General features: G+C 49.9%; 1 protein-coding gene across 1 annotated transcript in view; it reads right to left on the bottom strand.

Moving 5' to 3' along the window:
• Window positions 1-21,790, bottom strand: part of LOC105190526 (stem cell tumor) — a 450,253-nt gene that overhangs the window by 45,188 nt on the left and 383,275 nt on the right. Inside the window, exon 4 of the mRNA XM_025307632.1 lies at window positions 8,932-9,074. Within this exon, the coding sequence (XP_025163417.1) occupies window positions 8,932-9,074 (143 nt within the window). The remainder of the gene's footprint in view (window positions 1-8,931; window positions 9,075-21,790) is intronic.

Genomic DNA, 21,790 nt, shown 5'->3' with positions numbered 1-21,790 from the left:
GGTATCTTTAATTCGCTGGCAGCTCGACAACTCGCGTTAACTCGCGTGCGCTCGCGAGTGCCGTGCGCGGATCGGAAAGTATTATGATCGAGCACCAGTCGACGGCGGTAATTCGGCCCGCGTGGCCGCAACGAGAACGAGGGGGATAAAGTTCCCGCGAGCAAGTTGACTCCAATGTTCCATAAGTGGTTTCGTCAGCACCTCTAACTACTTGCTAGTAGTTAATTACGCGCCGAAAACTTCTTACTCACGGCTGAAGGCGTGGTGGACGAGCGTGTCGAGAGTGATGTCTCAGCACTCCGGCGATCTCGCGCGGCTTTCGCCTCGACAACGTTCATTCTAATGACAGATTCTTTGACCAATTTGCTCAAGTCAAAGTCGCTCTTCAAGAGTGCGCGAAAAATCGCGTCACCGATTATATCGCGTTAGCGCATTACGCTAACGAAATCGCGCGTTCTCGCGCGTTTGACGAAATTCGGGGCGTCTTGCTCTCGGAGCGAAGTTTCACGAAGGCTACAAATATAAATGAAAGCGATAGATGAAATAAAATTCAACGACGAGTGAGAAAAAGGGGACTCTCCAGATCCATCATCTGATTGGAAACGCAAGATCGATGAAAGCGTGCGCTTGGTTTCAGTACCGCGTAGCGTTTCTTTAATTTCATCTATCTTGTTGGTGCAATCGACAAAATAAATGAACGAGCGAACGCTTCGGTCCGATTATTAAAGAATTTTTACTTTTACTCGAGACATGGTTACGCTGACACGCGTCTCATTTTTCACCGGCGACTGGAAGCGAGGCGGTTCGCTTCATGCGAGAGGTGACCTCTTCGGCAGCAACGATATCTTATTTTTGCGCGATTGACAAAATTCGGGGTGTCTTGCTTTCATCGGTGTTTCACTGATGAAGACTACAAATATGAGCGACAGTAATGGATGGAATCAAATTTAACGATAAGTGAGAAAGGAGACCAAATTCCAAATTCATTATCTGATTGGAAACTGAATAAAATAAAGGCCTGAATGATTAAATTGAAAAGCCACTTGTGATTAATACTGCGCAAAATGTTTTACTTTTATTTTCAATCTCTTCGTTGATTTGCTCGGTTCGTTAATACAACGATGTTAATACATCGACGAAATAAACAAATGAACGTTTCGGTTCGCTTATTAAAGATTTCAATTTTGATTCGAGATACAGCTACCGACAGCTGTCTCGTGTGTGTGTGTGTGTGTGTGTGTCGCCGATAAACGGGAATGAAGCAGTTTTCACGCAAATGTGATTCCCTTCGGCGCGTGATTAGAGCAACGTTATTTTATTCCCGCGCGATTCCCAAAATTCGGCTCGTTTTATTATCGCGTCGGGGTTCACTATTTAATCAAGATTATAAATATAAATTGAGGATAAGAAATAAAACACCTGATATATGAATGAATAAAATCTACGGTTTAATTGGAAATGAGAGACCAATAAAAGCCTGCATCCGACATTATTACTGCGAAAATTGCATTGTTTTTTTTTATTTATTCCATCGGTGCAATCAACGTAATGAATAAATGACCGAGCGATTTTTGCTCCAATTATTAAAGAATTTCATTTTTAATTCGAGACGCAATTATCGAAATATTTAATATCGAGTAACGACATTTCGGCGACTAATTGCACGACACGGCGCTGTGAAATTACCGGCTTTCCACTCACTCCCCCCCCCCGCAGACCCTTCTTCCTCCTCCTCCCTCTCTCATTCTCTCTCGCACAGGTCGAGGGATCGAACGTAATCGCGGCTGCAATTTCTTCGGCGAGCTTCGACGCAAATTTTCATTCGGCGGCCGCTACGGGAGTTAGCGAAAGTTTCGGTCCACGTGGCGCGCGGTGGCTTGTGAGACGCGGGGGCGGGGGGGGTGGGGGGAGGTATTGCTCGTCTCGGCGATATTAAGGATCGCAGCCTTCCACCGGCACATTTATGCGACATTAGAGGACTCGCGGCATAATGGTGCCGGCGCCGCGCTTCTCGCGCATGCATAATGTCGCATCGGCAGCGCGACTGACGAGGGAGGGCTACGTAACGTGGCGACGGCGGTGGTGATGGACATTGTTATTTAAATTGAGTTATGAGTGCTGGGATTCGAGCGTACTTCTTTTTTCCCTCGCCCAGGCCGCGCCCGGGGACTTCGGGATGATTTACGAAGACCGGAAGACGCGCGTAGCGTCGCAACGCGCGCGACACGTCGCGGCCTTAGCTCGCGGCAAAGACGACGCGTCGTTCTCGCGTTTGCATGCTGCTGCGTGTATACAGGGTGTCCCGGACGATTCTCAGTTTACCGACGGGTTCTCTGGGCAAATTTCGGCGAATTTTCCCTTAACGAAAGCGTCGATACAAAGCGATCGACAAGACGTCGATACAGTGTTCCCGAGATATCGATTATTAAAATAAAATATTTCTATTTCCATTTAATACAAGCTCTTCCAGAACTCGCGATTCGAGTTTCACCGGGAAGTCTTCCGGCAATTTAGAGTTAATTTTTCCTCAGTGGAAGTGGAGCTTTTCGTAAGCTGAACTTTGAATGGTAGCATAAGCTCACCTCGAACCTTAACTACGAAGATATATTATGTTGAAAACTGTGAAAATTCGCTGGGTATATATAATGATATTCTTGGATATTTTCGAGGAGAAAATATTATTTCCCAATCGCTCGGAAAATTTGTAAATGAAATTGAGGTCGCGATGGTCGCCTGGAATAGTATCCGTATAATATTAACCATTTCAGTCTCTGCTAATTTTATCGATTCACGTTCACAATCTTACATTGCGGCAAAATTGCGTCAAGCGGTACAACGCTATTATTATCGTTAAATCCGAAAAATTTAACAATAGGCCAAATCAATCGCGGGTTAATTCTAAAGTCATAGTAAAACGTTAAATTATATAAATTAGCTAAATTATATATTTTAGAATAGACAGCGCGCGCCATGTTTAACACGTAATGCCCGGGCAACAGCCAGACCGCAAGAGCAATTCCACTTTTCAACGAATAATCAGCCAAGCCAGGCTATTGAGCTTTTGAGTCAGGCCGAGTAGCTACATTTCTATCCGAGCAGCGAGGAGGGGCGAGTGAGCGGTATCGAAGGAGAAAAACATGGGATTGCCGTCGAGCGACGTTCCGCGGACCGTCGACCGGACACAGCGCGTGTCCGAGGACAATTCGGTCACGACAAAGCGACCTGAATCCGCGGATGATTCGCCAAACCGATATATACCACGTACGACGATACGGAAACCCGGCCCCTCCGTCCGTCCGTCCGTCCTGTCTAGTCTTGTGCGACGCGATCCTTTCGGTGCGGCTCTTATTTCGCGGACTCGGCGATACCATTGTCTGCGCTGACAAAACGTGGCCCCGCGCGTTGACTTCCCGCAATTACAGCGATTGTCTCGATTTTTCCTGCGCTTCCGGCTTTCTCACGGCACCGGCAAACGTGTGTAGAGAGCACGTTACGAAGACGTACAAGGAGCGGGTAGAGAGAGAAAGAGAGAGAGAGAGAAGAGAGAGAGAGAGAGAGAGAGAGAGAGAGAGAGAGAGAAAAGAGAGTGAGGAGGAGGAAGAGGAGGCACGAGACACGGGAGTCCGCAGCGCGACGGGTCAGAGACAGTTTTCACATTAATAACGGAGGGAGAGCTCGATAACGTCTGGCGGAGGTAACGGGCGTTACGCGGAGACGGAAAAAGGCGCTCGATAGCGGGCCGTCTTGTTTTTATAATTAATCGCCTGTCGCCCGCTGAGACGCCGAGATTTTTTACCCGTCGATTATGGATCGCGCTTATGGTCTCCCCTACTCTCTACGCCGGCTCACGCCGGTGTCATGTCGGTGCATTTATGTCGCCTCACTGTAACCCCGATTTATGCCAATTAGCGTAACGGGCATGTGACGCGCTCCCGGCGCGTGCGATCTGATTGGAAAATCGGTTTGTTGCATTGAGAAAAAAGCGCGTGTGGTATCCGCGCGCCTGTAATTAATGAAAGAAATCGCTAATCGGGAGAATCATTCCTGTAATGAAATACATTGCAATCTTCTCAGTATTTTTTATTTTTTTTTTGATTATTATTTTGTTAAAACAGCAGAAAGTTATAATTGTAAATATAATTATTTTTGGGATGAGGTTAATCTTCCTCTCCTTTATAATATCCGGCAGTATCGAAAAATCAACGATCGATTAAAATGAAAAATAATTTCGGTTGACTAAAATGACCAAAATCATCAGAGAGTACATCGCGATTAAATATATAGTGATTATTTTAATCAATTACTTTGCTTTGACGTCATACACCGATTAATAATTAATTTCATCGATGGATTAAATTATCCATAATTGCATATATGACGATTTATTAATTTTGACTACCGATTCCCCAATTATTTTAATCAACTAAGATTTTAATCGACTAATGTCCAACAATGTCACGCGACTTATTCAAGTCTAGTCGAGGTAACTGATTACCCAATCCCCAAAAGAATCTGAAATAGAGACGTAAAAACCAAGAGGAGAGCAGACGCAATACGTAAATTACGAAATTCACTCAATCTGTAAATGAAGCAAGAAGTGGGGTTTCAAACGAACTGCTCCCTCGAAATTATTCGAACGAGTCGATCGTTTCGATCCTCTCGAGTGGAAAAAAACTCCGAAATAGACAATGCGTGAAAATGATTTGGCAAACATCCTTTTGAAGCAATTATATATTTTTCCTTTCATAAATATATTCCTCTTATTAATCAGGCATGAAAGCATTAGAGTGGGCTGAAGAGCGGGATGCTTTCCCAGGTATTCCATATTTTATTTTGAGGTGTTCACATATGAGAATAAATATGTGTCGTATATCAAGACAAATATTTCAGATATTTTATAAACAAATATCTATTTTCCGTTGACTTTGCAACAGCTTTACATGTATAGAATGACTCGAAGAATAAATAATTCGCCAAATTCGGGCACTTGAAGAATGCCTAAAGAATTTGACAAAGAAGCTACCCGAAATTGACACCACCCCCATCTATAGATAAAATCTTCTCCCTCTCCCTCTCTGCAGCTAAAAGCTTTATGGGATCGCGTAATGCCCGGAGAAATGACTTTTGATGGACGCACGTGCGAGGTGCGTTGCTCGCATTAATAACCCAACGTATCGCGCGTGCGCGAAAAGGACGACTCGCGAGTCGCGGATCGACGAGAGGAAACGGTAAACCAGCGGAAAAGAAGACAAATACACGGCGTGAATTTCCACTCAGGACAGGAGTCAGAGGCGGAGGCGGAGGCGGCGGCGGCGGCGGGACGAGCGAGACAAAGTTTACTACGTTCTGCAATCGCGCGGTCACGTTTGAGCAAACGCGATGATACTGAAACATCGCGACGATACGGCACGGGGGGACACGTTGCGAGAATAAACGCGATTGCACAGTATGAGCGAGCAACGATAAAGAAGATGCGTAATAATTAATATTAAAACAGGAGGATTGTATCCCCTCGAGGGGGAGAGGGCGAAAGGGGAAAAGAAACTAATAAAACAGGCGCAAACTGAAGCAAGAAAGCGCGCGGAACGGGTAGAAACGGCAGATTCACTTCTGCGACGAATAAAAAGACAGGAACGGCGCGATAAATAGACAGGGGAGCGTAATATCGGAGTGTTATCAGCGGAACAGAGAGAGAGAGAGAGAGAGAGAGGGAGAGAGAGAGAGAGAGAGCGGAACAAGGAGAGAATAACGCACAGAGAGAAGGAAGAGGACGAGGAGGAGAAGGAAACGAGAAACAGAAAGATGGAGGGCACGAAGGGAAACAAAGAACGTGAGCGAACGCACACTTTCTACCCGGGGAGAATAGCGGCGGGGTCACTCTTATCGCCGTTTCCATACGCACGTAAGGAAAACGGTCGCCTTATCTGGCGTTTCCATGAATAATTTAGAGAGCTTCGCGCGCTGAAAACTTCTATCCTGTCGGAGAGAATGAGAGAGAAAAAGAGAGAGAGAGAGAGAGAGAGAGAGAGAGGGAGAGAGAGAGAGAGAGAGAGAGAGAGAGAGAGAGAGAGAGTGAGAGAAGGGGACAAAGAGCGATCGGCCGCAGTCTCGGTCTCTTTCTCTCTTCCCCCGCCCCCCTCCAATCCCCAACCCCGTTCACCGCTGCCTCTTCGTGGTCTTGAGGGCGGTGAAAGAGGGGTGGAAATGTTGGTACGTCCAGAGAAACGTCGGGGATGGAGGAAGAGAAAACGGCAGGAAAACGAAAAAATCGTCCGGACTAAGGGGGTGGAGAGGAGGCAGAAAGACCGCGCGTTGGGGTAGAAAGGGGGTGAGAGGAGGAAGAGAGAGAGAGAGAGAGAGAGAGAGAGAGTGGAGGAGGAGGAAAAGCACGATGGAAAAATAGCCGTGAGCAGAGGAAACTGCTCGACCCTCGCCACCCCCGTCGCACCCCTTTCTCTGCGCGACATGGGAGCGCAGCGCGTGCCGGAACGCTTGTATTCGCTTTCGCTGCTCCGCTGCGCCGATCGTATTCGTGAATCGTATCGAACGAGTGGAACGGAATCGAATCGAATGGAATCGATACGATCGAGCGAGAGCACGGGCGCGTGGCAGCAGGACGGACGCGCGAGATACGTCGCGCGATTCGTAGGACGGAATTAGCGTCGGCATGATCTAACGCTCGGCGGCGCGCGAGCGTGACGGACGCAGGTGGTGGATCGCGTACACGCGGACGCGCATTGCCGGGTCGCATCTGCTTCGTCCTGCTAGGTTTCAGCGCGCGTCTCTTGCATTCTGTCTCCTGCATTCTGTCTCTGTAATCCATCCTGCAGCCGCGAGCGCGAGCGCGAGCACTTCCTGGCGCTCGAAGAGGGGAGGGAAAACATTCAAGTAACACGGGAAATAAAATCGGCCTCTCGGCCGAATTCGTGTTTTAATTATTCGCGACGCGCGCCGCCGTTCACCTCGACTTCGCGTCCAAGAAAATGTATCCGTTTTCTCGGATACATTGCAAATGATTATAAATGATTATTAAGTTATCCAATATACGATGTAAATATAGCAATGCGCGGTCGCTGCGCTGAATGAACGAATGGCTAAATTATGGAGAAGAGCATAATTTGTCGGAATTGGCGAAATTTCTGCGGTCGGCGAGAAGAACATCGGACGGTTCGCACGGATCGCGAAGGGGAAGTTCGGATATTAATTTCTCCGAGCAACTCCGAGGAGATCATCGCGTCACATGTCTCGCCATGTCTGAAACTGTGCTACTTACAGGACTCCGTCTAAAATTGCTCGGCAAGATTTCTCACCGCGATGAACTTGGAACTTATCTGACCTAGCGCGCGTCTCTTTTATTTACGGACACATTTCCACACGGACTTGTCCCACTTTCGCCGACATCCCTCTGGCTCCGCAGATGATTGCGACTCGCGTACTCCACTGTTGACGGAGCATAAAACAGCGTAATGTCGCGTCGCCCTCGGATGGGCGACGCGTAAAACCGGACCGGAGCTCGGTGAGTTAGATGGGAGGTAAACGCAACGCACGCACGAAACGTGCGCGACGCGCGTATGTACGTCGATTCTGCAAGCCCGGCGGAAAAATAGGGGGAGAAACGCGCGGCCGAGACGTGTTTTATCTCGAACCCTCTTTCCCGCTGTCGTAATCGCAATAATTTGCGCGCCGCGGAATCGGTGTCGTGCCGACTTCAGAGTCTCGGTGTTTCACCCCCTCTCTCTCTCTCTCTCTCTCTCTCTCTCCCTCTCTCTCTATCTCTCTCTCTCTCTCTTGCTCTTTGTCTCTCCTTTTCTCGTTATTGCGATTCGCGGCCGGATAGTATCGCGATTTAATTTCGCGTGTGCAATAACGTGTGGTATTCGCACGCTCGAGTCGTCCGACGCTCCTCGTCGCTCCCCGCGTCGTCATAGGCGCGCGCGATAACGGTTCTTTCTTTTTCTTTTTTTAAGAAAATATCTCGGTAACTCGATATTTATGCACAATGGAAGATTTATTATGCGACGTAATCGGAGCCGGGAGAACGCCGGTAGAACGCAATCTTCGGCTGATTACGCGAAAAATGCGTTCCTCAAGCTCCAACTTACCACGGCGGGGCTTTATCGAGTGCTTCCCCGCCTTCCTCTCTTCCTCATCCACGATCTCTCATATTTTTTCAGGCGTGAATTCACCGACGACGTTGCCGATAATTCGAGAATGCGGATCCTTCGACGCGGATTCGCCTCCGTATCTGTTATGACGCGGAAAAACGTGGCCCGGGAGGTTGTTACGTTAAATCACGCGCCCGTATCGCGATATAAAAGCGCAAACGCGCGTCTGGCGGCTCTGTATACTCGCTCGCTCGAAAGTGAGAAGCGCATCGAATGATCACACTTGTTACACAAAGGCTGATTCTCACTATCCGTTTAGACGGCGGCATGCGGGAGGATTTCGTGACGGAAGATTTAAATTGGAAAATTATAATCGAGAAAAAAAGGAGAGAAAAGAATGTTTCGACGAAAGAAGGACTCTCTTTCTCTTTTTCTCTCTCTCTCTCTCTCTCTCTCTCTCTGCCTGCCGCCTAGACGGTCAGTGTGAATCAGCCTTAACCGACCGCGAGGGAGATCCGATATTCGCGAGGGTGATGCTACAAATATCCGTTAAATACGAGCGCGTCGTACATATTCGCGCGTTCGAGATTACTTTCGGCGACCAAGTCGAGCGCGCGGGATGAAAAAGAAAAAGACAGAGAAAGATAAAGAGAGAAGGAAGGAGAAAAAGGGAAGAAACGGCAATGCGCGCGCGCGCACGGGACTTTTATTTACGCGGCGCGAACGCCGATCGAGTGTCGCCGATAAAATGAAAAAGAAAAGTCGAAAAACGCCAAGACGGAGGAGAGGGAAGGATATAAAGGATAAAAGAAGTGGTTCGACTTACCCGGCATGCAGGAACATGTAGAAGGCGAACCTCCAGAGCTCGAGCCGTTTGTCCGGCCTGTAAATGAAGACACTGTCGATCGGCACCGGTCCCGAGGGATTCACCTCGCCCATCGCCACTGTGTAGTACGTGAAGAAACCCAACTGCAACACAAAAGGTGGAGATCGTCAACGGACGCCGGCTCGGAGACCACGTAATAGACGGAGCGACCGCGGAGAGAGAGAGAGAGAGAGAGAGAGAGAGAGAGAGCGGGGGAAGTTCGTCGAATTTATCGGAGCTTGTGCTTCCCTAAATTTCTCGCAGCGACGTTTCACTCGAAATGAATGAGAATTCGCTTGGAACGCCGCTGAAAGCACCGGAATCACACAAGAGCGACTGTTTAGCTCAAACTTCGAGTGGATTCTCGAAGATGTGTACGAGTGAACATTCCGATCGATCGGCACGGATTTGCTGGAATACGTCAGAGTTCACTCTTAGAAGAGGCGGTGTTCGGTCGACTCGAATTCGAATGATTCGGCGGCCGTCACATTCCGCTCTTCGACTGGAGTTTTACTCGGAGAAGTCTCGGAGTCGATTCTCGGCACTCTAAACCTCAAATGCTCAAAATGTTCTCTCCTCGCAGAACTTTCGGGCGGAGTCTCAGTTGGCAGACACTCTCGAAATTCTCTCGGAGTGATGCCTCGCTCAAAGCGAGCGAAGATTCGCCCGAAGCGACGTTGATTGCCAAAGTGACATTAGGAAACTTTGGTCTCGAGCGTGTTATTTCGATATGTTAATTCGTCACATTTCTATCGAGAAGACTTGCGAGAGAAAGGGAAGAAAAATCTCCTATTCGAATGAACTCGTTCTCAAGATCCACGAGTGAATGTCTCTCCACCAGTTAGACTCACATCGAATCCATTCTACCCTTTCGAATACGAATGTCCATTCGACGAATCGCAGAAAAAATTCCACTCCACGCACGACACCCACGAAAAGTCACTAAAACTCAAATTCCAACTCGACCGGCTGTCGCTGTGTGAAGTGAAAAGGTCGACACCGACGCGCGCGATTTACAAGCGGACATTTGCCGCGCATCGCGTTAATTTTCTATGCGCGTTTACACTGCAAAATTATACTGGAGCAATAACAAAACCCTATCCCGGCGAAACGTCACTTGGGTTTATTACGACGTTTCTCCCAGGCGGCGGCCCTTCGAGCAATCCTTCTCCACGGCAGAGAGAGAGAGAGAGAGAGAGAGAGAGGGAGAGAGAGAGAGAGCGAGAGCGAGAGCGAGAGAGAGAGAGAGCGAGAGCGAGCGAGAGAGAGAGAGAGAGAGAGAGAGAGAAGGAGAAGGCTGGCATGGCGGACCGGCTGGCGAAAATATCAAAGAGAAAATATCAAAGAGGAAAAAAGAAAAGGCTCGTGCACCTGTGCGCGCGCCCGAGACAAGCAAGCTCGCTCGGCTCGCTCGCACGGCCAAGCGTTAGCATACGCGTGATGAATTAGTCACGCAATGCATAACAATGTGAGCGATGTGTGGCGTTGTATCGTGGAAAGTCGACTCTCTCGGCAACAATGCAGCGTGCTAACAAGTATGCATGATTTATATCTGCCGGCATTTAGATTTAGACTTCGCGCAAGCTTATCAGCGGCGCTTAATGACGGATCTTTGAGCGGCGGCGATCGGTCGGCGGCGTGCGGACATTTTATCGGCGAGGAATTAATTTCTCTACAAAACGCCGTATCGTTCCGTATGCGCCGTCGGGAAACAAAAAAGAAACGCTTTTCTCGAACGGAGAAAAAGCACAGGCCCTTATCTTCGATCACTAAGTAATATGACGATGTCAAGTTTAATTTACGGACGAGAGTCGAACGCTGTCGGACGCGCGCACAACGTTCGATTGAGGGGAAAACCAAGCTGAATGAGAGCGAAGAATATTAAAAGTGTAAGCAGATCTTCTCCGTTCAGCAAAAATTGCACGCCCTGGCTCGGCTTTCTGTCAAATTACGCGACTGACAGAGTTTGGCTCCCGTTGCGTCTTGTTATTATTTTCGCGATCAAAGCCTCATATACATTTAAATTACAGCCGTGATCAGCCCTCTTTTATCAGCTAGCGTATCGCTCTTTGATTATCGGAAATTATCTCGTTTTTTCCTCCGCCGGTTAAAATATCCCATCCGGCGACGCGGGAATCCGGAACGCAAGCGCGATGCGTCATTTGGCGCGCAGCGTTTGGCTCTTATTACAGCCCTTGTTTGTCACCTCATTCCCGCGAGCCCGCGCGCAGGGCCCGGTATGTAAATCTTGCCGATCATTAAGTATTCCGAATGTCTCAGCGATCAACATATACGCGCGTGAATGTCCGGCGCGCGCGGCGACGCTGAAAATCGCACGTCGCGAAAGTTACAGCAGCGGGGAGACTATTTACCTTAACCACGCTAAGCACACGCTCCACGACCCGTCCGCGTCCCGCGCATGACCCCGGAGAGGAGAGAACACCCCGTGCACAAGGGATGACTAAGAAAACAGCGGAATCCGGCGCGCAGTGAAATGTATGCGCATAAATTGCGCAACTCTCCGCGCGCAACGCCATCGGCGTTGAAAGGGCTAATCAGCGCGACGGTAGGTAGCGACCAAAATGTTGAACCCGGCGGCGGCGACGACGACGACGACGACGACGACGACGATAAAGATGTCGGTCCGCGGCTGTAAAAACGCGCTCGCCCGAGCGGCAGGAAAATAAATGGAAAAAATCGCGGCCGCACGCACGATCCACGCACGACTGCCGGCGGCGGGTTTGCGTGCGCCGCGTTAATATCTCCGCTGCGATACGCGCGGCGTTTATGGTTTATGCGACGTGACATCTCTGCCGCGTATAAAGCGCGGCCCTTGTAAATAAAAACTTTGCGCAAACTTGACGCACGTGCACGAGTTACTTGCCGGCAGGCGAACTCGCTGTTTTGCCACTCGCAGCAGCAGAACGCACGCGGCTCTTTCGCGTCTCTTCGTGAGCTTCAATGTTAAAAACCTCTGCAAATTGGACTCGACTGAGAAAGAGTACTTTAGGCTCCTTTTATTTTCTCTTTCTTCCCTGCGAAAGCCGTCGCTCCTTTTAATAAGTGAATAAATAAATAAAACTAAAAATTTCCTCGCGATCAATTCATTCACCTCGAATTGAACGAAGAACGAAGAGTCTCGTCTCGATGAGTCATTACTCGCTAAATCCTTGAGATTTCCCTCGAGTGGAGGTTGTGAAGTGATTTCTTGTTTATACCGTGACGTCGAATATTTTCATTCAAACGTGAAAAGTGAATTTGACATTCGCAAAGGATAACTTTATTCCGATTGCTCCTCGACATTCGTAAAGTCAAAGATATCTGCTCTTAACTCTGGCGTTATAAAATGTCGTTTATGATATTCGATGAAATATATTTGTTACATAACGGACTAAAAGAATTATGTATATTACATAAAATTATATATACTTATATGTGAATCGTATCTCTCTTATTATATAATAATTATATGAAATTATACAAGTGTGTCTACGAAGGAAGGTTGTGAAATGAGGAAAAGGAGGAATTGTTTCGTTCAATTACACGTAAACTGCCGTAAACGTAAGCAGCGGTTCCTTTCATTGCGAACTTACAGCTCCCGCTGTACGCGTAAATTAGGTCAAACAAAAAATTCCTCTACCATTTGGCGAACAAGCAGCTGCAAAATTCCGACTTATTTAATCAAAGAAAATTGCTATATAATCGCGCGCCGTCATTCGCAAATGAACTCTTTAATAAACAACTCACGATTTTTCAAAATGCTATCCGCCGGCGCAATGATTTCCCGTCGGCCGACTAATCTCGTGTACGCTTCCCTGAAGAAAATTCGGTGCACTTAAAAGGCGCCAAGCATGCATGACGAACTCTAGACATGTCGATAACACACGATCGGCCCGCCAGACGGGGCGAGGGGGGGGGGGGGCGGCGGCGAGATCGAGCGAAGCGGATCATTCGTCGCAGCGGCGCTGTTTCCCCGTTGATCGGCTTTCACGGGGAAATACGGTATCGACGCGCTGGCGAAACGCGGAGGGAGAAACTCTCTCACGTTACGCAAACATTACGAACACGTGTCGCCGTGTCGCGTCGCTTGCGTAGCGTCGCCGTGTTCCTCTCTCTCTCTCTCTCTCTCCGTCCTCTCTCGCGCCTTCGTCGCGCGACGCCGGCAACTTTCGAAATTAGATCGACGTCTCGCGGCGAACAGACGTCGTAAATAAGAGGCGGGACCGGGCGAGGCTTTCCCCGCGTTGTCGTCTCAGCACGCGGATTCGTGACTCGCCTTTGTAAGCCGCCGCGGCGCGGCGCGGCGGCGGGATATACATAGCCGCGGGGGGCTTGTACCTTCGCGTTGTGTATCGTCGCGGATTTAATTTCGCGTTTAGACACGCGCGAGAGCGACTTCGCTGCGACTACGACCGGCCGGCTGACGTCGCCGTCGTACGTTGCCGTTGACAAGTCTATCTGACATTTGCCTGCGGAAATGCGGACGACGCGCTTGAAGAACGCCCGAGAGAACTGGGGCCGGCGGGAGGGGGAGAAAAAAGAATTTACGGCGTGCTTACACGCGACTGGCGCTGAGCAGCGCCGGCGACTCGGCCGACCGTGCGCGTCTTGTCGAGGCGAGTCGACCCAACAAAGTCGGTCTGCATGTTTATCGATATATTGGTATTCCCCGCGCTTTGAGCTCTCGGTCCTACGCGGAGAAAGGGGAGCGGAAGAGGGAGAAAAAAAGAGAGAGAGAGAGAAAGAGAGAGAGAAAGAGGGCAGGAAGCGCTCTCCCGTGTGTTCGCTATTTCCTTGGATTTCCTTCGCTCTTTTCGTGCAAACCGCGCGCGCGAGAAATTAGACTTTGTGCCTAATAAACGGCACGCGGGGGATCAATGGAGAATCGCTGCGAGTCGGCGTGCGAAGTAACTTGCAATTCGCCGAGGCGATAATCGATGCCATCGACATCCGGTTAATCCTATTAATGCCGCAGTGCGCGCGCGATATTATGCGAAAGGTCACGAATCGTAATTGAAGCGGCCGCGCGATTTCGACACAACAGCCGATTAGCGCGATTAGTTGATATTAATCGCCGGCTGCTGAATATTAACGGCGCCGAGAGCGCGAACCGACTTTTACGCGCGAACAAACATCTCTCCTCGTTGCCGCTCTCGCCGCTCTCGGGCGGGGGAAGAATGCCGCGGAGAGACCGCGTAAGTATACAAAAGCGACTCGCCGTTGCGTTGTACAAACAATCCGGTGTTTCGCGCAAATGTCGGCGGCGGCGATACTGCGCGGAGAGCGAACGCCGGTTGCGTTTAACAAGCGAGAGAGAGAGAGACACAGCTCGTCGAATGGCTCGGCTAGTCCGGCGGAGTTGCGCGACTTCACGAGGACCTCCCGATGAGAACGCGCGGGTACGTGAAGCGAGGCGAGAAATAACCCGAATACTTGCTGTTTTCGTGCTGTTGCGCGGCGGGAACGATCGAAATACTTGAGGCAAAAAGATTGCCGACCGACGTATGATCAACAACAAAAGGCCCGCGCGATGCGTCGAAGCGACACGTCGACGCTCGCCGTCGTGGTCATTTCTCTCGCGAGCCGCCCTCGAGCAATTGTGTAAATATCAAAGCGACACGTCGCCTGCCAGTCTATTCGAGGCGCAAATGGCCGCGACAAAGCAAACTCTCTGACGTTTAGACGCCGTTCGAGCGACGCGTGCGCGCGGCTGTCTCCTCTCCAACGTCCGCTCGGCGCCGCCGCGCGGAGAATTCCTACTCGTCCCGAGCGTCTGACTCGGACGTTTATTACATCATAATGATCCCGATCGACCGACCGGTGAGTGAGTGTAACGCGAGGGCCGGCGAGCCCGCGCGCGCTCGAATGGATGGTATAAATCAGCCCGACGTAATATCACGTCGACGGCGGAGACGGCGCGACGGCCGCCGCGTAACGGCGGCCGCTTATACCCTGTATTGTTTCGGCAAAACCGGCGCAACATAATGGCGGAACCCCTAAGTATAATGCAGGCCCGCGCCCGCGGGACGCGCACCGTCGTCGTCGGGAAACAAGGAGCCCCGGCCGGCGGCGGTGGGGCCAACAAATTGGTTTTAAGGCCGAGGAGCCCCGGCGCTTTCCGCCATTGTGGTCAGGGCATTAATTAGCTAGCGCGGGAATTTGTTCGCGCGTCTTTTCGCCCCGTCCTCCCGTCGCGCCGCCGACACGCCGCTTCCTGGTTCCCCGTCGGCCTTTGTATCGTTATATTTCTTTCTTTCGTGTCTTCTCCTTCGTTTTGTTTTGTTTCCCTTACCTTCGGTTTTATTTTAGAGCGCCGCGCCAACTGGACCGAGGGAATACGCGAAAGAGAATTATTATATGCAGAGTGGAGCGTAATTGTCGCGGTTGGGGCTGAAGTGTCGGGGCGGTCCTTCGTGTGAAACGGGATGAAAGATGCGCGCCGCGCGGTATCTTTTCTCCTCTCGCAAGACTTTCCGCTCGAGGGATTTAAGGAAGCACGAACGAGTTCTGTATCTTTTTAATTTTCCTCTCGGACTCATGTGCAATCTTTTGCAGTTGCAAGGCACTTTCATTATCCACGCAGACATTGTTTCTCCTGTCATCAACATCCGATTTCGGTCGGTGAACCTTCGAAATTGATTTCCTCGAATATCGAGCCTCGTACGAAGACATTTTCTTCCGTGTCTTCCATTTATCTCTGCGCGATATAAATTTAAAATAATAGTCTCCTTTCTCTCTTCACGATGCATTTCTCGCACGAGACAGGAAAGAAATAAAAACAACGACGCGATGATATCCGTACTATCGCGCGCGTTCGCTAAAAGTTTAAATTTGTTGCTCGGAAACTGCTTTCCATTTTCAAATAAATTATTACCCTCGTGTCGTTATTTCCGCAATACTTTTTGCATTGTGCATTTCACGCTGTTTCTCGAATTCAGGCGAAACGACGGATTATCGTAATCGAAATTAGGTCGGGAATTCGGCGCGCGCGAAGTGTAATGGAAATGTGCCGCCCCTCGGCCGCCGCCGCCGCCGCCGCCGCCGTCGCCGTCGCCGCCGTCGCCGAGAGGATCTAATTCGGCTCGCGATAGATAAAAGCTCACAGTTAATGACATTTATCCGCGATTACGTCGGCGCGTGCGACGGCAGAACAAACAGCAACGCGGAGAATTATCGAAATGCGGCTCGGCGATATCGCGCGGAAACAATTATTTCGCTGCAGTTTCGTTTTAATTGGCGCATTTTGCGGATTTTTCTCCGGTGTGTAACGCGGCCGGTAAATAATTACTCTTTCAATTGCACAATTTTGCGGCGCGGCGTGCTTTAATGACGGTTTATTAATTGCCGCTATTGTGCGCGTGACCGTTATAAGGATTAAACCGAAGCAGCGCGGGACCATTATTATTGCCGTTGCGAACAAACGAAATCGGAGCGGCATTAATAATCGCTGATACGTAAACTCGCAGAGGCCCGGCAGGCGAAAACGAAACAACACCCGGCCAGGAGCCGGGCGGTCAAAAATGTGCTTCCGCCTTTGAAATCCGTTGTAAAAAGCGCTCCCCCCCCCCCTCCCAACTTGCGCGTGAAATCGTCCGAAAATTCAATTGTTTATCCTCATAATATTTTATAACGCGACTAACACGCGCGTGCGGTCCCGACCAAAATCTGATCACCGTTTCGGGGCAGCGTTGGCCGCCGGCGCTTTCTCTATTTCCGAGAGTGCAATTTCAAATTACTTTAAAAGCTATCGCGTTGCCGCAGTATCGCTGATATGTTATCCGGTATGTTTTACTCCAACTCATTTATATTCGGTTTCATCAGAGCGCGGGGATTTTCCAGTTGCTTTATTTGCGAGCTCCTCCGTCGGGGGATAAGCGGAGCTTAACATCCGTCAAAACTCGCCAATTTAAGCAGAAATTAAATGACGCGAGCGATGCGTCGTCGTGCACTCGATTAAAAATAAAATGGGCGGGAAAAACGCACGAGCAACTTCCGACGGCGGTGTTTATCGTTGCGGAGGAATAATCATCGCGCGTTACTTCATATCGGAAATTTCTTTGATCGGAAAATCGGAAAAATCCACTCTCTCGCTCTCTCGCTCTCTCGCTCTCTCTCTCTCTCTCTCTCTCTCTCCCTCTCAGGAAGCGAAGTGGCAGCCGAGTCACTCGAATTCGAGTGGCTTTTCACTTGCGCGAAATCATTTGTCCGTTTCTGAATCGTCGAGTAAATATTTTCATTCGACATTGTCGAGTGAAGAGAGAGAAAGTCGTTCCCGCTTTTGTCCGCTCGGTGTCCAATCAAGCAGGAACTTTTTATCCTTTGATATAATTGCCAAAAAAACATCATTCGTTGCACACCCGAGATGCGTGCTGATTTAATTAGTCGACTTGATCGATGGATCAATCGAGGTGCGAAATATTGCGATCCTTTCCTCCTGAGAGTACTGATATATTTCTGGATAAAAAGAATTCTAATAAAGCGGGAAAACGAGAAACGCTCATGTCCGCTTAGACTTAACATTAGTCGATCTTTCACGTCACCGTGTCACATTCGTGTCGAATGACAATAAATTCCCGCCCGTATATCCCGAACGAGAAATTCGTCGGGAGAAATTCAAAGAAACATTCTCCGAATGAAATTCCTCGCGAAAAATACACCGAGACACAGCAGAGCGACTGATTCGAGTTTCATCGATTTCCGCTCATACATAGCGAATTCTCTGTTCTCCGAATCACCGGGCGAGTATTTCCATCGAAAAGAGAATCCGACCTGCTCCAGCCGAACTTGCTGTAATCCATTAAAAGACCTAATATTTCATTAAAAAATCTAACATTTCACGAAAAACTTCCAGTTAAACACTCGCTCTGTGATTATTCCTACTCGCTATCCTTCCGGGCGAGTTTTCACATGTTCCCGGCGCGTGATTTCGCTCGGAGCATTTCACAGAGCGGATAATTTTCCCTCGAACGCGCTCCCTCGTCACTGCGACAATCGCGAAGACTCAGCCCGAGTCCCTTCCGCAGAACCTCGTACCGTCTCTCTGCTCAATCAACCGACAAACGACAGCCCCCTTCACCGTAAACAGGCTTTCCCTCTACTCGGAGTGCTACGGCCGTTATCCCAAGGAAAACAACGGGCTGACGCTGCCGGCGCGGCCCATCGATAACAGCGTCTTCTCTCCCGACGGCGCGCGTCCACGTCGGTTAATTTTGTGGCGGCGGATGCACTTCCGTCGCGCTAATGGAACCGAGAAACCGTCTCGACAGCGGCAGCCCGCGCGAGTGGCAGCTCGCGGAGGCTTATGCAACTGAAATCGCATCCTCTCCCCGTGACGCTTCCTCCTCCGCTTTCACCGTTATCGTGCTTGCCGCTTGCCTCGCATCTCAGCGTCGTCGTCGTCGTCGTCGTCGTAACGATCAATTAATTATCAGCTAAACACGAGTCACGGCAATCGTGAGAGATTCGCGCGATACGCCACGTCCGTCCTGCGCGCCGCTGCGTCTCGATCGACCTCTGCCATCATCGAGCAGGATCCATAAAGGTCCTCTTCGCGGCACATCCTGCACATCACTCGCGGTGGACACTGCAAGGAGCTGAAGAACGTCCCCGGCCGGCCGACGGACGAGCGGGTGGGTATCGAAAGCTCAAGAAAAGTAGACGAAAAGGACTATTGAGGAGGGAAGGACACGGGGAAAGCGAAGGACCAAGAGAAAGAGGAAGGAAGACGAGCGGCAGGATCGATGGAGGATTGCACGACGCTGTGGCGGGCGAGATGCAGGATGATGAGGAGGACCTGACGGTACTTCTTCGAGCCCCCGGCGGAGGAAGAAAGAGCAGGAGGAGGAAAGACGGGCGAGGGGAGGACGACAGAGGGACGAAGGAAGCGAGAGGAGGGGGAAGAACAGGCACAGAGGAATGCAAATGACCCGGGCCGGGCTCGATATGCAAAGGAAGAAATATTTGCGCCGTGCGCGCACACCGTCGGCCGAGTGTTGCGTAAAAGCCGAGGCAGGGAGCCTCTCCCCTGCCGGGAAAGCGCCGTATGACGCGGCCTGAGGGGCGAGACGGAAGGGGGAAAAATAAATTTGCCGTCGTCGAACGCGCCCGGGAGTTTTTCGCGAAGGAACGCGTCGCGAGTGCAACGAATTTCGTCTAGAGGCGCGTTTGAGACCAGGCTGACCGCGGCAGCGCGCGATGACGTCCGCCCCCTCTTCCCCGGAAGGGGCAAGGGGAAAGACTATGACCGATGGATGAGAATTTTGTGGCCGTGCACAGCGAAAGAAAGGAGGGAGTAACGTGTATCTCATTCCAGCTCTCAACACTTTTCGAATTTCCTCCCTCACCGTCTCTTTTTCCTTCTCATTAACCAGGCGGCTACCTTTCCTCTCTCCTCTCTCTTCCTCTCCTCGCCACAATCGACAAATTTGGCAAGGGGAACGTCTGATTGTCTATCCGGCCTCTTTTGCTAATATTGGCTTCGTTCCTCCGACTGGGGTGAGCAGCTTATTTTTTTAAGTCATGTAAAAGAGTAACATATAGGATGTATAAACAACATGGCAGCGAGTCCCTATAGACACGACCTTTCTTCTTTCGTTTATTTGCCTTATGCATACACACTAAGAACCGAATAAATAGACGAGCAGTTCGAGGTAGTAAACACAAAAAAGAACAATAGATAGCGTAACGATAATATAATTCAGCTCTCGTCGGTGGAGGTCGAGCGGGATACGGAGACACACCGAGTGCTACAACACCTTCGAGTCAGGCTTTCACATAATTATCTCACGCGATAATTGATTAAAAATGGCGGTCCGAATAGGCATGAGGAAGTCACCAACGTAACCCTACTTAAAGCTCATCATCCAGCACCAAGAGATACGTAGAATGGGGAAGTGCACGAGATGTTCCTCTCAACTGCTGGCTCAGATCACTTAGGTCATACAGGCCCCCCTACCCCCCCCGCCGGAAAACGCACGGCGAGCGCGGTCTGGCGACCAAGAGAATATCTGAATCGGACCGATGTCGAAGGGGAAACGCACGACGATACCAGGTATTTGGAATTAAGAGAAATCAACTAATTGTGTAAGGGAACAATGCTCGCGAGCCCGGTCACCCGCTGAACATTAGAAAACAATGATTTGATTAACACTCACCAACCTTCTGCACCAGTGACGATGGCACGTCTCTCTCGGGCGTCCAACAGCGACTGACTGCCTACCTCTATCGCGACATTGTTTTTATGATCCGCGTCTCTACCTTCCAAACATAAACACATCGTTTTCCCCACCATTGACCTCACTGTGATCGTTATTGTTTTCCAACGCTCCGAACGCCCGGATTTCGGATTTTCATACGCAATACTCACACCTCGTACGATATATAATTAGGGGTTGGGTATTAGAAGCAAGAATAAATTCAATATTTTTATTACAATTGTGTGCTTTTCTTCAAAGTAACAACAGATCGACGGCATTCTTTGGAAAAGAAAAAGAAAAAGGGGCGAACAAGCAAAGGAAAAGAAAAAAAAAAAGAAACGAATATATGTCTCACAGTCAATCGTTCCCGGACCGACTATCGACCGGCCGAAACGAAAAATCGAAACAATGGAGGCTTTCGCGACGGGGGGAGGGGGCCAAGGGGAGGGGGGGTCAGATTAAAACGCGAGCGTAGGAAATGAGATTTCGAGGCTTTCCGTTCTATTTCGCGTTGTTACGTGCGCAGGAGGTGCGAGCTAAATGTAAGATAAACTGGATTAAGTCGCTTTCAAACGTCGGACGTATTTTTCACGAGAAGGACCACGGAAGCGATGATCGTGTGAGCGATTACTTCCGCGATATGCGTGTAAACGTGTGTATCCAGGGTGTCGCAGACTTTCGCGACGTATTTATTTTGCCGAGAGCTTCTCGAAGCAAATTGAAGGTAGCTTCTCCTTGGCGAGCGCACATGTCGGGCGGTTCATTACTCGTGTCGATTTTTCAATTTCCAATATAACTTTGTAGCTATACGGCGAAAACGTACGAACCCGAGTGAACACGTTGTTGACGCAAAGTCCGCTTGAAAATTAACATCTCGCTGATGCAAAGTCCGCTCGCGATTGGGCAAAGGTAAAATTTCGTTAACGTGAAACTTTGCCGAGGCAAGATCCGCTCGAAGTCGTCCGAAAAAGTAATTTGTCGTTATAAAAGTCCCGCTTTCTCGGATCGTTTGTATCTCGGGGACGATCGACGCTCCTCGATGTTCCCGGCGGCGAGCAAAAATTTACTCGACAAGATTGCTCGGAGTAAACTTACCGGTTAAATTTACCGGAATCAATTTACGTGTTAAATTGCGCTCTCGGCACTCCGCATGCACACCTTGTGCATGCCGCGACGTGTGTATATATATACGCATTAATTTGAACCTAATTAAAATTCTCGACGTTTTCGTCAAAATTTCCGCAAGCGTGCTCAGCCCGCGCGCGTCACGTCGAATTTCCGCGAGCGAGCGAGCGAGCGAGCGAGCGAGCCCGCGCAACGGCAACGCTTTATTTTCTAAAAAGTCACCTGTATATCCGTAACTCTTCGGGGTGTCAACGTGGTTCGGCGCGTGGATGCCACTTTCCTCGGATGCATTCACGGGCGGCGGGAGAACGTTGTCGGCTTTCCCGCGGCTTACAGGGAGTTTCACGCTTGAGTATCCCTCGCGGCTGCTGATAGCGACGCGCGTCTATCGCTTTCGCATTTTCCACCGCCGACGAGAAGCGAAGGGCCTGACGAACTCGAGAGGAATGCTCCTCGCGACGCTACGCCGACGCGGCTGTGTTAATTTTAAGATAACGCAA

Source organism: Harpegnathos saltator, unplaced genomic scaffold, assembly GCF_003227715.2.
Source record: "Harpegnathos saltator strain DR-91 unplaced genomic scaffold, Hsal_v8.6 scaffold93, whole genome shotgun sequence".
Taxonomy (NCBI): Eukaryota; Metazoa; Arthropoda; class Insecta; order Hymenoptera; family Formicidae; genus Harpegnathos; species Harpegnathos saltator.
This window is presented reverse-complemented; position numbering and strand designations above follow the sequence as displayed.